General features: G+C 38.7%; 1 protein-coding gene across 2 annotated transcripts in view; it reads right to left on the bottom strand.

The window, feature by feature from the left end:
* The window catches only part of rab11fip4a (RAB11 family interacting protein 4 (class II) a), a 24,490-nt gene extending 6,603 nt beyond the window's left edge, over positions 1 to 17,887 (bottom strand). Inside the window, exons 1-8 of one of the 2 annotated variants that reach the window (XM_059347717.1) lie at positions 17,617 to 17,887; positions 11,169 to 11,256; positions 10,816 to 10,904; positions 6,844 to 7,007; positions 6,561 to 6,722; positions 3,279 to 3,413; positions 1,165 to 1,200; positions 842 to 950 (exon numbers count right to left, since the gene is read on the bottom strand). In XM_059347717.1, the coding sequence (XP_059203700.1) occupies positions 842 to 950; positions 1,165 to 1,200; positions 3,279 to 3,413; positions 6,561 to 6,722; positions 6,844 to 7,007; positions 10,816 to 10,904; positions 11,169 to 11,256; positions 17,617 to 17,766 (933 nt within the window). In that variant the 5' untranslated portion in view covers positions 17,767 to 17,887. Of the gene's footprint in view, positions 1 to 841; positions 951 to 1,164; positions 1,201 to 3,278; positions 3,414 to 6,560; positions 6,723 to 6,843; positions 7,008 to 9,067; positions 9,176 to 10,815; positions 10,905 to 11,168; positions 11,257 to 17,616 lie in introns of those variants that run through there. The other variant, XM_059347718.1, reaches the window with a different exon arrangement.

Raw genomic sequence — 17,887 nt, 5'->3', positions numbered from 1 at the left:
TACTTCTGTTACTATTGTTACTACTCTTACTGTTACTATTGGTTCTACTGTTACAGATACTACAGTTACTTCTGCTACTGTCATTATTGCTACTACTGTTGCTATTGTTGCTATTGTTAATACTGCTACTACTGTTGCTATTGTTACTACTCTTACTGTTTCTATTGCTGCCACTGTTACTATTGTTACTACTCTTACTGTTGTTACCACTGTTTCTACTGTTACTGTTACTATTGTTACTACTGCTACTGATGTTACTACTGTTGCTGTTGTTACTACTGTAACTGTTACTGCTACTATTGTTATTAATGCTATTACTGTTGCTATTGTTATTACTGCTATTACTGTTGCTATTGTTATTACTGTTACTATTGTTATTACTGTTTCTGTTACTATTGTTACTACTCTTACTGTTGTTACCACTGTTTCTACTGTTACTGTTACTATTGTTACTACTGTCACTGATGTTACTGTTGTTACTACTATAACTGTTACTGCTACTATTGTTATTAATGCTATTACTGTTGCTATTGTTATTACTGCTATTACTGTTGCTATTGTTATTACTGTTACTATTGTTACTACTGTTGCCGTTACAACTGTTACTACTGCTACTACTGTTGCTATTGTTACTTTTGTTACTGTTACTTTCATGCTACTGGAACTACTGCTGCTACTACTACTACTACTACTACTACTGCTGCTGCTACCATTACTACTATTGCTACTACCTGCCAGGGTAACCTGAAACAAACAACTTAATCGTTTTTAAACTAGCTTTCCTCCAAAATGCACAATAACTGGCTGTATTTCTGTATTAGTGCGTTGTGTGTTTTTGTACTTTCTCTGTGATGTCGAGGTCGCAAGAGTCGATGCTGTCTGTGAACAGATCCTCTGTGCTGCTGCCCTGACTGGATCCAAACACACTGTGGTTGGCCTGGAACAGCTGACTGCAGGGAGGACAGGACACACAAGAAAGCAACTTTATGATCCATTCTACATGCTGATCTTCACAGTGTGTCAGCTTCTGAAGTTGCTCTTCCAAAACAGGACTCCCCCTGCTCAATGCTGAAGCCATCCCTCTTACACTTTATCTCCGGCATTACAGATTCACTGCAGTATTTTCATTTAAAAGGTCATTGGTAGGAAGGTCAGGTCACTTACCGTCCAAATGCTGTGCTGGAAATCTTTCTGTTTGGGCTGAAACACAAGAGACACTGAGTCACACTCACGCACTACTTAATATTACAACAATTACACACCATTTCCTCACCAAGAGAAAATATATTTTAGAACTGATAACATACTGTATATCTATGACTATGTTACTGATTAATGTTTAGAATAAACAGCTGATTAACTAGTGTAGAAACAGTATGATCCATCTGCAAAGAGCAGGTTGGTAATTCTGTGGCCAGATTCCTTTTGCTCTTCTGTAGGACACTCAGGTACGGGAAGGAATCAGACATCAAAATCACGTTTGATGAGCTCATAAGCAAGGGGCGAATATGTGGTTATTTTACAACAATCTGATGCTGGCTGCACAAAATGCAACCAACAGATCTGCTGTGCATAATTGTGGCTTAACAGTGACACCATCTCTCTTAGAGACTGCAGATGGAACCGAAACCTGCTGCCTTCAGAGGGTTGTAAACAGAGTGACTAGTGTGAAGGACAGGCCTTTAGTTTACACTGCTAACTGTCTGGACAGACAGAGCCTATTCTGCTGAACTGGCATTAATGTCATAACCGCTCTGCTCTAATGAGAAGAAGCCTGCAGTAAGCAGAGTGGTAAATGCAGTCACTTGTTGTGTGGCTTTGGGAGCAGGACTGTTTTACCCAAGACCCTATGAAGTGTGAACATGACCAAAACATGTGCATATAGTCAGCATGTGACTGTATCAATCTGCTCTGTCAGGTTGTATCAGGGCTCATGCCTTGCTCATGGAGAGTAGGTGTGAACAAGGTCTAGCATTTGTGCCCAATTGTCCCTATCTGACAAGTAAATCATTGGTCCTAGTCCTAGGTGGCCCTGAGGAAGTCTAAACAAGTTCAGTTTACCTTGAAAATGTAATCATATATGATGGAAGTGAGGGCCTTTAGCCTTGTATGAAGTAATTGAAAACATTCGATTAGAGAACCCTAGAGGGCGGTTAGGAAATTGGGGGATTTGATTGAGCACAAAGTGCCTAATGTGGAACAAGGAAGTCTTTGGAAACTGAATTATTGCGAGTAAAAAGCACCTTTAACAAAAAATAATATTTATCAGCAGACCGCTTTTTGAGCAGGTCTCAAGAGAGAAAGTATTTCATGAAACTTGACTCACTGGATAAAATGAGCTGCTGTGACCTCCAGGATAATCACAGCCTCATGAAACTTTACAATAGAAAACAGTAGACCTAGAGCATTCAGAAGATGTATAGCTTTCCTATAATGAGAATAAGGGGGTTTCTCAGCAGCTTAAAGAACACAAGTGCTTGCCATCCAATAGCCAAAAATACAGAAATCTCCAAAATGTCCAAAATTTCTTTTTAAAACTAAATTACCGCGTGGATCAAAAATGCCTAATTCAGCATCATATGTGTAAAACACTGTAACAAAAATTGCTGCAACAACTTATGGTACATAGCTGAGCATGGAAATGGACTTCAGAAAGCAAACTAATAATGTTCGGAACACGAAGTTATTTTTATTAGAGATTTATGACCAGAATAACTTGACACACAGCTGCATCACAATCTTAATGAATATTCTATGTGGCATTTATGGGCCCTGCTATCTCCCCCTAAACATCCACTGCACAATCCCCAAATTTTCAATAAAAGGGGGCATCATGATAAGGGGTTAATATCAGTTAATATACAAGACTTCTGCTACGTCTGGTCAAAGTTTAAAGCTTAACAGAGTTGTGCTAGTTCTGGTCTAGTTTAAGTATCAGAACATTGGGTGCATTTTTTAATGCATGATCATCACAGATCATCATCATTGAATGCTGAGTTGTTTGATTCATTGATCCTGTGCTTGTGCTTCTTTGTTGCTGCATTGCATCTCACACACAAAGACTTCTGCAACCAGCCATCCCATCAGATTGGGATACGGTTACTATGGCAACAGCTCGTGCTCACCCTTTGATGTGTGTGCAGCATCTGAGGGGGGGGGGGGTCAGCATTTGGCTTACGTGTATCTGACCATTATTATCATGTGATGGTGATGCTGAGGCAGCAGTTTGAGTGGATCTTGGTGTTCCTGCTGCTCTCTTCATGTGTTGTGTGTTTTACCTGTTAGCCTTGAGGTTTCGAAGTCGAGCCTCCAGGTCATTGAGTAGATTCACTTTCTTGCAGCACTGAGAACAGTAGATGTCCAGCAGCTCGCTGTTATATAGTTGCCTCATCTTCTGAGGAGTCTGCCCGGCACTGAAAATACAAGGATACATCAATACAACTGACATGCAGCACAATCTCATGATAAGAGATAAGGAACAAACACAAATGTGTTACCATGGTGTTACTGTAATTTATTTATTCATGCACTGAAATTATTTTGGCCTTGCTCAGACCATATACAGCATTAACTATCAACAGAGGCATCATTGCCCATTTTCAGTTATAGTAAGCGTGTGGTCACCAAAGGGAGTACAGTCTTATCTTGGTGAGTGCTTAGCTAAGGTTCCAAATCCCAAAATTCATGTGGTTGAATAAAAGGTTGAGTTGGATGTTTTATATTGGCCAGTTAATATTATACAGTAGCAGATGTGGAAAAATTATTCAGATCCCTTACTTAAGTAAAAGTACTAATACCACCCTGCAGAATTATTCCACTACAAGTAAAATTCCTGCAATCAAAACTTAAGTAAAAGAACAAAAGTATCAGCATCAAAATGTACTTAAAGTATCAAAAGTACTCATAATGCAGAATTAACCCACCACCAGATTGTTTTATATATTCTAAATATATTATTGTATTATTATTATTGATGCATTTATGTTTCTCATATTTTCTCAAGATAGTGCTCATTTTAACTACTTAATACACTTTTTTAATTTATAAAAACAGCTAATCACTTGAAATTTATCAGGTTTTTTTATGTAAAATCTCGACCTGAAAAAGAAACTTAAGCTGTCAGCTAAATGTAGTGACGTGAAAAGTACAATATTTGCCTCAAAATGTAGCGGAGTAGAAGTATAAAGTTACATACAATTTAAATACTCAAGTAAAGTACAAGTACCTAAATTGCACTTAAGTACGGTATTTGAGTAAATGTACGCTGTATAGTAGCCGCCTCTGTGTAGCTTTGGCTCATTATATGTACAGATCTTATGCATTTCTAACTTCAACCCAAATGTGTGAATATAAATTAACTGAGGCAGTCTTTGTTTTATTGTAAATACACATTTCAGTGGGGCTAACAGCTGCATCATTTGACCACATCTGTATACTCTAAGAATTGGTGGGTGAACATTGGGTAGGTAACGTTACTTTACTCATGTTCTTGTGTATGAAAAGGACAGCCTCTTTAAATACCATACAGGCTATCTGTGATCATATTGTCCAATGGTTTAACATCAGTTTTACCCATTTTTTCTTTTTTTACAGGAAAAATCTAGATGGTTGAGAATTCACACGTGAGGCCGCAGTCATCAGTTAAATATAAATTAGCTGCTCAGTCTGGCATCTCATTGAGGTCTTTTATTTTCTGTCTCGGTCATTTCTGTTTCCTGTTTTATTTTGTGACTCCCTTCATCTTTCGTTTTAGGCCCCTTCACTTCCTGCGTGTGTGTTTCCTACCTGTGTTGATTACCTGCCCCGCCCACAACTGTTTTCACCTGCTCCTAATTACCCAGCCTCACTCATTTATTTATGCTGTGTTTCATTAGTTTTACAAAATGCCCCTGTTCACTATCATTTTTTGGTACCTCTGTCTGCATTATTTTGTCATTATCTAAATTATCTAAATTCAAAAATCACACGTGGCCGCAGCCTTACACACAGACTTGATTTCGGGGCCGGTCCTTCTTAAACTAAAGACATTCAAAACACAAACCAGTAGTGAAAATAGAGAAATAGGGCACAATATTTTTTTGATTTGCAATAGATGACACTTTAAAAATCCTCTTATGGTTCATGATACTTACTGAATGTAATCAGAAATATTCTAATCAAGGACTTGAACTCCTCTAGATTGTATGCAGTCTGTGAAAACTATCAGTTTAATATATTCAGCCTCTCCAAATCCAAATCTCTATAACGTTTCAGCTATTGTGACAGAGGACAGACAGACATTTCCCATCATGCCTTCAAGTTTTGCAGTAGACGAAGAACAACTGCCTTGAAGTTGCAAGGTTTGCATGATGTCAAAGCATGTGAAACAGAAGTCTATGCTGCTGCATTGAGCTGTGCACATTGCCGAACCTCTCTGTGCAGGCCTGACTCATCTGATGCACACTACATTAAAGATGACTTCTGTTCCCTTCAAGTGTCCCAGTGAGACTGACAATAAGGCAGCAACCCATGAAGAAGGAGCAGGAAACTGACAACAACAGACAGTATTTTTTTTTTTTTTTATCACTGACGACTGAGCTTTTTGAGCTGTCACATGTCATGTCAAAAAGTGTTTTTTCTATTCCAATATAATCCTTACTACGATTTGTTTCATGTTTTGCTACTGTGAGCAGCCCTTCAATTTCCTTTGTGCATTGCATTTTGGAAGAGGATTATTCGTTTACGTCACACACAAAAAAAAGCAACATTTAGGAAACATACTGACATACCAAGGTTATAATAGTTTTGGATTTTTCATTAGTTTTAGTTTTAATTTCGTTGTGAATTTTTGTTTTCAAATTCAGTTAGTTTTAGTTAGTTTTTAGAGTGAGTTTTCTAGTTTTAGTTTAGTTTTTATTTTTTGAAAATGCTTAGTTTTAGTTTAGTTTTTATTAGTTTTAGTGTTAGTTTTAGTTTTTTTGTAATGGGCTATATGTTGGGTGCCAGATTTTTGTCTTTATTTCCTTTGGTTTATCCACCTCAGCCCCAATAAGGTTATTAACTCTTACAGTTCTGGGTGTTTTGAATTTTGGTTCTAGTTCCCAGTCTCAGTAAACATATTTACCATGTGTTGCATGTTGAAATAGAAACACTGAATTATGAATGAAAAAAGTTGACAAAAACGAAAACTAAGGACATTTTCACTATAATTTTAGTTAGTTTTAGTTAGTTTTGTAACCACACAATACATTTTCAGTTAGTTATCGTTTTTACAAAAATTCTAGTTTTTATTTTTATTTCAGTTAACGAAAATCTTTTTTCAATTCTAGTTTTTGTTATTTCGTTAGTTTTCGTTAACTATAATAACCTTGTGACATACTCTTTTGACTATACTTGATTGTTCAAGTTTCCAGACAGACAATATGACATATCTGAACATTTATAGAATCTGAATGGAGTATGAAACAGAGACAAGTCAGACAGTCCGCCAGGAAAAAATTACACTTCTGTTACGTTTTGAAAATGCTTCAAGATACAAGAGTGTGTGACTGAGGGTGTGTGATTCTGGCTCAACCACCAACCTGGAGGGGAGGGAGGACCCCAGGTCTGAGAAGCCATTTGTTCTGGTGTCGTCCTCAGGGCAAGGACTGCTGGGAGTAAAATCCACATCTTCTCCCTCACCATAGTCCTCGAACTGCTCTTCCCCAGAGATGACTGACGCAGACGCTGAGCCAATTCGGCGACTGGGATTACACAGCAGGAAGGTTGGTGATTAATAAAAAACAATAAACTAGCACACTTAAATCAAATGCTCCACACTAATGGCCCAATAAGGGCCCGTTCCCACATACTGCTGTGACTCACCCGTCGTGCCGTCTCGGATCCAAAGAGTCAGAGCTGTTGCCGTTTTCAGTGCTGCTGTCCATGTCACACTCCCCGTCAGCGCCACCAGCCTCAGCATACTCACTGCATTCTGGGTAGGACCGCGTGCACATGATAATGGGAGGGCCCAGTTTGGCCTCACCGTTCTACACATGGAAACAAAATGAAACATTAGCAAGTCAGCACAGTTGGTGACATCAGATATTGTTTTTGAAACACTCGACCCACTGACAGAATATTACATCATTCAGGTTGAAACAACACAGGAGGTACACACAAGGTTCTGTCATTTCTGCAATCAGAGCAACTGGCAGGGAAACACAAGCTATCCCAGGGTACTCTAGTACTGGTACTTGGTAGCACTGAAGATCAGACTGCAGTACAATTTTATCTCTCACATACATTTAATACTGTTGGCATGTAGACATTTCTGTCACTGAAGAAGTTTGGAAACTGCTACCATTAAAACTGCAGGCTGCCAATGGTATTTTATATGAGACCACAGTAATTTATGTAATATCTTGTACTATCCAATATAAGATAATCTAGTATTAGATAAATCTGTACTTTTTTGAAAGCCATTTGGTATGAGAACATCAAACTTGATCCAATGGCCCTATTATTATCATTATTTCATAAAAGCATTTCTCTATTGCATAAAACCATGATTGGTATCACTTCTAAATAGAGCTACAACTAACAATTCTTCCCATCATTGGCTACCATTACTGATTTGCTGGTTAAGGCAGGCAACTGCTTGGGGGGCTATCATTAAACAAAAAGCAGTGGCAAGTTTGCAGTTTGTGTCTTTAAATACACCTTGCAGACAGGGATACTACGGCACACTTCCAACATTTGACCTGAAGATGCCCTCTAGCTGATCTATCAGAAACATGCCCCAGATATGTGGCTCATCAATTATGCATGTCTGTCTGGCTTCACCCAAATAAGCTGCTAGTGCAGGTACACACCCTGTCTCCCACCCACACATGTGCTTTTCTTTTGTTTATACTTCATTCGAGATTAACTGCTCCTCACCTGCTTTCTTGTGAATAAATGCTTTTTGAATACATGCTGTCCATTTATAGGTTGTACAAGAATGAATGATACCAACCCCTTCTATGCAAAAAACTCCAACTTCCTTCAATATTTACTAAATATCGATATGATAATTTGGTCAATGATTATTTTTGATAATTTTGAACTGTGATACCCACATAAGTGTTGCTCTCGTAAATTTGTGATTTTTAATGGGTAAAATTGTGAGTTTTTTCTCTCGCCCCAATATGCCATCGTGCAAATAATTTTTTTTAACACACATGCATGCCTTCACACACCCACAGCCCTGAAGACATGTTATGGTCTCTGAGGGACTGCTGAGTAGCTTTCATTCATCAATTATACACATGTTTTTGTCTGAAGAAGAGCAGTATGTGGATATATGGATCTATGACAAAGAGTCAAGGATGAATTTAAAAGAGTTATTCCAGGGATGTGTGCTCTGATCATGATCTTAAAAGGCTACAGTTCAGAGTTGGATCACAGTATTTTGCAGGCATAATTCAATACATTATCATGTTTGGTTGAAGTCACCATCATGCCAACATAAGACAAACAAGCAGACACTTTTTCTTGTCAGCTTCCTCCATGTTCTAACTCACAACACATGAGCGAATCCACAAAGACCAATATTAAACTACTTGTGCTCATAAGAAAGACAAAGGTGGAAGACATCCTGCCCCAGCAGGTGCAACATAACTGACAGCACAGTGAGGGAGATGTCACACATGCACACACACAGGTGTTTTAACTTGCTTTGGCTAATTAGGACTGTTTGTGTGTGTGTGTGTGTGTGTGTGTGTGTGTGTGTGTGTGTGTGTGTACCATGGGTGTACAAGCACTTTATCAGCAGTATGATTATTCACTTAAATTAAACCACATAAAACATGTTTTAAAATGGACTATGCTACTCTTAACCCAAATGACATGCAGTCTGTTACACTGGCTCTGATCATTCAAAGTGGATACACACACAACACACACATACACACACACAAAGTAAATTAAGCATCACACAATCACACTGCTTCACACTGCACACCTTATCAATCAAATGTGTATGACACGTCTCCTCTCCAGTCACACCACTGTGGCTGTGTGCGTGTGTGTGTGTGTGTGTGTGTGTGTGTAATCCAAATAAACATACGGTATCCTTTCTCGTGGAGGCTGACAAAAATCCACTGTATTCCTGAAGCTTTTTGGGGCTCAGTGTGGTGAACACAAGCTTCCCTCACACACATTTGTCACTGCAGCTCAGTCACTCACATTTTAGCTGTGATGAAGCCACGCCTCCATCTCTCTCACTCTCTACCCCACCATCTCTCCACCCCCTCTCTCTTGTTGCTAAGCAACTGTTCAGTTGGGTTAATCTGTTGTGGGGATATGAGCAGTCATGCACTGCAACATGTACACACAGCAACTTATATTCATATATTGCATATTTATAGATTTTTTTTATTATTTATGCTGCTGTGAATGCTGGAGTCTAAACATGCTGTTGCATTTAAACAAACTACTGACTCTGATCATTATGATTTACTAGCTCCTAATCCCCACAACATGGTAATTCAAAGTTATAATTCTGCGGTTTTACCACCACACATCTCAATTCAATTCAATTTGATTAAATTCAATTCAAAGTTAATTGTCGTATACACAATAGAAACACATTTCCTTGCACAATAAAATCTTACTTTGCTGTCTGTCAGAATGCCAGTGACAGAGAAGACCGAAGTCAGAAAAACAGAATTTAAAAAAATAGGATTAAAAAATATGTCCAAATATACAAAGAAAAATATACATGTATGTAAATATACGGTACTGCAAGAGAGAGGCAGGTACAGGTGTAAATAGTGCAAGTCAAACATAAGGTAAGAGGTAGTGCAAATATATTTGTGAGTGCATAAGTCATAATAACTAACATCTGTGCCGTTCTTGTGAATAAGATATATCAGGAACGCCTTGAGTACTTTTAACGACCAATTTAAAAAAATTAAATCAATGACGTGACAATGTGTCAGCACTTTCTTTCATTTTTAAAATGAAAAAGATCATTTGGGAGGGATGTCCATGTTTCACAGATGATCATCTAGCGCAATCATCGGGTATGTATGCATTTAAAATGTGTTTATCACTAAAACAGCTATAAATCAGTTCTCTCATCAGCCTCAACTGTACTTGAGACACACACACACACACACACACACACACACACACACACACCTGGGCCAACACTAAACGCTACAGTAACTTCTGCAGAGGTGATTCAGTTAGCAGTCACTTCCAGTTACTGTTGCTGTAACCTTAAGAATCCCAACCCTGAGAATATGTCCGTGTTTCTGCTGTTATCACCATATTTAAACAACTTTTACCGTCTCTTTGCTCTCCATGACCCTGTGTTTTCTGTAGGCTGACAGTGTTTGGCTAAAGGCTCCATACACAGAATTATCTGGTTTCTAGGCTCGATTTTTATAGTGTGCCTTAGTCCATTTATACAACCTCCAATGAATATATATCAAGCCCTGCATAAAGCATTCCCTTAACCCTCCTGTTAAGTTCATTTCTCAGGAACAGCAATAATGTTCGTGGGTGAAATTGGCCTGGGACATGTTTAATTATCCAAAAGTGTCAGAAACCAAAAATTCCAAATAAACATTGTTTATATTTCATGATTTACTCCATTACTAACCCTCTCAATCAATATTTAGTTCAATGTTGTTCTTTACCTCTCACAGATCATGGTTCAATGAGGATAATTCAATCCTTTTTTTCCATCCCCATAAAATACTTTTTTTTTTTTTCGATTTTTAAACTTTGAAATGGGTCAAAGTAACAGGAGGGTTAAAGTTATAAAACAGACTCAAAGCTTCACCATTAGAGAATAGAAGATCAAACCTGGTAAATGTAACCATTGTCAGTTACAGACGGCTGGTTGGAGGACACACTGCGAGGACCAACACCCATCTTCAGTATCTCTTCACAACCTGGCGGGAAGAGGGTAGGAGGTAAATATGACAGAAGAGAAATGAACTGAAACACAGTAGACTTCACCTCAAGAAGGTAATCCACACTTTTTAGTAAAAACATTGACACCACTCTGAAGTAGCAGCATTTAGCTTAGCTTAGCGTAAACACTGGAAACAAGGAGAAACAGCTAGCCTGGCTCTTTCCATTAGTACCAGCTCCTCTTAATGCAGATAAAATTCAGTAGTGAGCTAAATGAGCTATATGCACTGTGCATATCCTACCTTTAATGGCGAACACTCCATGGCAAAAGTCTTTGAAGTTGATCTTCCCATGAGCGTTAGGATCCAGGTAACTGGTTAACTTCTTCACCTGTGAGAGAAGCAGACAGTCAGCGATCTTTACAACACAATACTGCAGCCTCTTTCCATCAATCTATTATCATTAACTGCTTATCTGAACTCGGGTCACGGGGGGGTCGAGCTGATCCCAGCTGACATTGGGCAAGAGGCAGGGTGCACCTGGACAGACAACCAATCACGCTCTCACTCCTATGCACAATTTAGAGTCACCAATTAAACCTGAGCTACATGTCTTTGGACTGAGGGGGGAAGCTGTACTTCACACACACATGCCTGGGCCGACAGTAAACGCTGCAGTAACTTCTGAGACAGTCAGCAGTCACTTTCAGTTACTCTTGCTGTAACCTTAAGAATGCCAACCCTGAGAATATGTCCATGTGTCTGCTGTTTAGGCCTGTCACAATAACACATTTTTTTAACCAGAAACTATCACGATAAACGATAGCATCGTTGTACCGATGTTGTTTTAGTTTTATAACGATATTAGAGCATAGTAAGTACATCCTTTTCCACAGCAATGAAGTTTTAAATCTTGATAGTAATACACATTGGAATTGAAAAGTGGAAAAGAAATAGATAAATAAAACATAAATCAATAAACTACAACCAAAACAAATAAAATAGACTTTCAGGCTCTGTTTACAAAACATTGCAATGAGATAATCATTATGTATTATATTATTTTATTATTAAAATAACATATAAACAGCTGGAATGGCTGCTTGGGAAATATAGGGTTTTTTTCAGCAATTCATACTGCCTGTCAAACATTTGCAGCATTACTTTAAACACAACACAAAAAGCACAAAAAGTCACGCATGTAAACGACAATATATTGAGTCCAGAAAAACGGGATCCTGTTCAAACGTATCTGAATAAAACGCATCTGTTAATTAAAATTCACGAGAATTCCATTTTCTTGCAGCTGAACGAGAACCATCACAAACAGAACAGCAAATCATTATTGAATTATACAAAATTAGCTCTTCTTCTGTCTTCAAGTCACACTGTCCACTCAGCGCACTTTAATCCCAGTGACAACACTGCATAAACCAAGTCAGTCCCAATATCGCTACCAACTTGTTGTCAAACAAAGCACTGATGTCAGATTTAATTTCAGAAGAAAGAAAAATAAAAGAAGAGGATGAGCAGTGAGAAGCATCAAAATAAATCTCACAGATCAATTGACTGCACTTATATAGCGTTTTTCTAGTCTTTGCAACCACTCAAATCGCTTTATACTACCGATGATGCTCATTCGCCTATTTATATACACACATATCTAAACATTTCCATATCTCTGGTTTGTTCTCCACCTACTCTTTACGAAATGTCTGGCCTTTAGATGTTTAGCTATGTTCAGCAGCCAGTCGCTGAGTAGTGGACAGTAAATAAACTACTGGGGTGAGAATGATGAATGATATAGGCTGTAAAACGCTCCATAGAGCTGAGAAAATGTCAAGTCTGGTGATCGTTCTGTGAGCCTAATGTCTTCTAAAGACTAACTGTGAAGAAAACTGTGACACTTAAATGAGGATTTCCAGTTCATCATACAGTCAGATGTTCTCAATGCACTGAGCGCTGCTGAGCTTGTTACAGCCCCTTCATCAGCTACTCTTCACCCAGCGTTGATGTGACATTTTGTTTGGTTGAAATAACTCTACAGTCACACATCACAAGATTAAGGCTGCGGCTCTGACACTCATACTCAGGGTAGATGTTGTGAATAGCATCAGACACACGCTTTAGTGGGAGAGGGTTTCTGACAGTGGATGAATACATTAGTGTAGAAGAACCTGTGCATCCACACAACCACACGGTGTCTGTTGTGTTATCTCTCACACACACACAGCACAGACAGTGTCATACAATCTCTTATTACAACATTACTGTGCGAGTTCTACTGTTATCTCTAATGTGTTTAAATTCACTTTATTGTTCTATCAGCTGTAAGAGTTGTCCAGCAATGTACATGTGACATAATACTTTGAATGCCTGTGACCTTTGACCCCTCAAGTACCACTCATTAAAAACCAACATGAATGTATAAAGGACATTACTACGTGGGCTCAGGAAAACCGTTGACAATAAATATAGTTTGTCACTGCATTTATAAATGTAAATGAAGACTCTACCATGAAAAGACAAAGCCATAGATTTACAACATCCAGAAACGCCACTGACTTCTCTGGGCCTGAGCTCGTTTGGGATGAAATGACACCAAGTGGTCTGACCAGTCCACATTTTAGATTGTTTTTGGAAATCATGGACATTGTTTCCTTCAGGCTAAAGAGGAAAAAGGACCAGCCAGATTGTTACCAGCACAAAGTTCAAAGGTCAGCATCTGTGATAGTATGGGGGGGGGCGTTAGTGCCCATGGCACTGCAGTTGTTTTGTTTGGTCCTTTCAACAGTCAGTTTCCAATTACATAAATCTGTGAAACACATTTTAAAATCTACATTTGATAAAAATAAAAACATTTGTATATTACATTACATGCATTACGTGCATTATTTAGCAACCCCTGATGTTCACGTGTGCATGCATACAGTATAGGAACAGCAGTGAGATTAATATTTATAAAGATAGGATTTCATACTGTATGTTCACTGCAGCAAAGTCATCACCATAGAAACGGGTGTTTCTGGATGCAATGTTGGTTTTCCAAATTAAACTAGTGTGAATACGGGATGGTGCAGTGAGTATTTCTCATAGGCTGGATTCAGCAGCTAGGTGGATTATTTTATTACTTCATAACCGACCAATCCGCTCATAGACTCCCTTCATGAAGCTCTCGTCGCCATGGTGACAAAGAACACAGAGATGAGAGGGGCTGCGAGGGGAGGAGGAAGATGGAGAAGTAGCTACCTCTTAATACGGCTGAGTTATTTTTAGAAAAGTGTTAAAGGCACTCAGCCGCCATGACAGCTTCAGAATCTCCTCTCACTGTTAGAAATAATTTATGTGAGTCCCAGTCCTCCCCCTCTGTTCAGATTATTTCTCTTCCGAGTTCACAGGCTTCTCACAGTCTCTCCAACACAAGTAGAACAATGAACCTGAGGCACTGGGTGCTGGTCCTCTTACAAGTGAAGGACACTCGTCTGTGCCTCATCTGGAAACATCACTAGGAAAGCAAGATGTGGAATTTTTAGAGCAGATACCAACAACTGATAATTACCTGCTTCTTGTGACCAATATTGATACGGTTCAGAAAGGCTAACTTTCGCCGTGACTCTAAATTTAACTGACCTTCCATAGTTAGCTAAACAAAAACACTGAAGTAAACTTTACGAACATACTTTGTCTTTTGTAGATTATTGCGCCAAAGAATTCTATGGGCTTAAATTTGTCTCATTAATACCTGTAAACGCACAGAGGGTGATCTACAAATAGTCCTTGATATGCACATTTTGATTAGTTTTTGCTATCCATAAATACAAATTTCTAATTTGTAACTTGTATTTTGGTTTTCACAAATAAGTGTGTATTTGTAAATATATTGTGTATTTGTAAATACCCAATTTTCCATTTGTAAAAACAAAAAAGCCATTTGTAAAACTGAAAATTCTGTTTTTGAAGTGTGACTCTGCATTTGTGAATCATCAATCACACACACGCATCTCTTTCCTCAAAGACGCATTTTTAAGACATTCTTGACGAGATCCACACAGATCCACAAACAAATAGCACGTGATTCACAAATGGCCCGCCCTCGTCAACCAGTGTTGTTGCATACAAATATTCCTTCCACAAACACGTATTTAGGATTTGTAACTTGTGTGTTGGTTTTTACAAATAAATGTGTATTTGTAAAAAAAAAAAAAAAAAAGGCATTTGTAAAACTGAAAATTGTGCTTGTGAAGTGTATTTCAGCATTTGTGGATTGCCAATCACACACACGCATCTCTTTCCTCAATGACGTATTTTTGAAACATTCTTGTCAAGAGAATCCACAAACACACAGTGATTCACAAATGGCCCGCCCTCCTCAACACTAGGTGGCAGTGTTGTTATATGTATTGATGGAGCGATTGTTTGGACTCTGCTTAAGGTGGACTTACTATTAACTTTCGATTACACCTTGCTACCTAATAAAGTGACTGGGGAGTGTATATATCTTGTGCATGTCTAACCATAACTAAATAAATGGTGCTTCAGTTTATATTTGACCTTTTTGCTCACATTTCCAGAGTGTACCAAGTGTTCCCTGTCAGCCAGCCACCAGATTACATTTTTTCAAGTAAGGTAGAGGTAAACCCAGACAGCTTTATTAAGTTTTGTGTCTTAATGCAGCTGCAAAACACCGACCATATTCAAAACTCTTGATTCAGCACTCTTTGCTGTCATCCCCTGGCTGCCAGAGCTAATGGAAAATAATAACATCATCAACGTTGTTGATGTAATGAAGGCGGTATTTTCACAACATCTCTGAATTTCATAGCATACTGAAATTAATGAAATTTTAAGATTATGTTGGTATACACACACACACACACACACACACACACACACACACACACACACACTGTCCACAGTTTAATCCTCCCAACCCTGAAACTGAGCAGCTCTATCTAGACACCACACACAGTGTTTGGCTCCAAATCCTATTAATAATATGACAATATGATAGATGAGTAAACTGCGGAAACCGGAACCCTGGGGTAAATAATCAAATGATGAATCAAGAGTTAGTGTTGCTAGCCCCAGGTTCAGAGCCCTGCCAGTCCCGGTTGGTACTGGACCTTGGACTGACACTGTGCTCTCCATGACACTGAACCTGAGGCTGACACTTCCTGTTGCAACCTTGCCACAGATCTGCACCAACGTTTAGCTAATCAGCACCAACATGTATTCTATCTGCACCAACATTTATCTAATCTACACCAACATTTATTTAATCTGCATCAATTTTTTGATAATCTGCACCAATGTTTAGCTAAACTGCACCAACATTTATCCAATCTGCACCAACATTTATCTAATCTGCACCAACATTTAGCTAATCTACACCAACATTTATTTAATCTGCACCAATTTTTTGGATAATCTGCACCGATGTTTAGCTAATCTGCACCAACATTTAGCTAATCCGACACAAAAAGACGTGTCATATGTGTGATGGGATATTTTTTTTCTTAACTTCTTAATGTAATAAATTATTCCAGTATAATTTATAATTGAGTTTTATTTTTGAAGATTATCAGGACAATATTGTAAATCACTATTATTTCGGCCAGGATCATCTTGATGAGAAATTTTCAAATTGTCCCATCCCTTGTAGGAACTAATAAAACAACACAATTCTGCTATACAACATGCTGGTTCTTTTCTCATTATGTATTCTTTAGTGAAATACTAAGTAGTAAAGTACAGTCTAGCACTGTTGTGAATCCTTAGCTGCGGCTTGACCAGAGCATGTTGTCACATGATGGCATAGACAGAAACATATCTGAGGCAAAACTTCAATGACAGCTGCACCAACTTAATCTCAGTACCAATATATAGAAATATATACATATAAAATTTACAAAGGAGTACATTTTCAGGAATATCCCAACAGAATGTGTCTATTTGTGACATGACTGGAATGTTTCAGTTCATTGAGTAAATTAAATACCAGACAAATTAGAGAACGTCATCAAATGATGCACAAAAGAATATAATAAGCCTTGTCTATGGAGAAGTTGCAGAATTGCCTACATGGCCTAATCCACCAGAGGATATAAAAGTGACAGATAGCACCATATAAACGGTGTTATTCTGCAGGAATGATTGCTGAATGCTCGTGCAATCATTGATAGCTCCCACCAAACCCCCTTGATTTACCACTGATGTTTCTGATCACTGTGGTATTTTCTGCAATTACACTGTAGTTGAAATGTGCTCAATCACTGTTTGATACATCAGGCCCACAATGGAGCATAATGAGACAAAGAAAGACCCGAACCTTGTTTCAGTCATGTGTGTTAGTATAAATATGAGCCAGTGTGGACTCATAGACAGCTATTTATGAATACCAGTGGCCTACCATTGTAATTTGTCTCACATTCATTTAAAATATGTTTCTATATTGTAATCTTATCTGTTGTTAAGCCGCCTACTTCACTTTAAAGAAGACACATCTGAATTAAGAGGTGGTGAACATGGCAGACAGATGTCATATGTGTCATACAGCAGAAGTCCGACACATATCATAGGATATCTATAGACTAACCACGTTAATGTGTAGGTAAAGACCTGTGACGTCAGGACAGGTTGTCTGTCATCAGCTCCATCAGTCGACACTTGTTACTAAATGCTGGATGAGCTACATCAGCTGAACGGACATGTGAAGGAGCTCCCAGTCCTCCCAGTCCCCCCAGCCTCTCACCTCGTCTCCTTGACCGAACCGCAGACCGAGATCCACCAGGTGCTCCACCCGGATGAAGCCGTCAGCATCCTCGTCGCACACGTCGAAAACCTCCTTGAGCCTCCTCAGAAACTGGAAAAGCTGCTGCTGGTCTGGAACGTGTCCGTCCATCGTAAGAGCTGCTGTTTTTTTGTTTGTTTTCCCGTTAAAGAACCGTTCCGACGGACGCCATCATCATCCTCAGCTCCGCCAGACCGACTGCTGCTGCTGCTGCTGGTGTTGCTGTGACATA

The sequence above is a fragment of the Centropristis striata genome, chromosome 13, assembly GCF_030273125.1.
Source record: "Centropristis striata isolate RG_2023a ecotype Rhode Island chromosome 13, C.striata_1.0, whole genome shotgun sequence".
Taxonomy (NCBI): domain Eukaryota; kingdom Metazoa; phylum Chordata; class Actinopteri; order Perciformes; family Serranidae; genus Centropristis; species Centropristis striata.
Note: the sequence above shows the minus strand (reverse complement) of the source record. Positions and strands in the feature narration are given on the sequence as shown.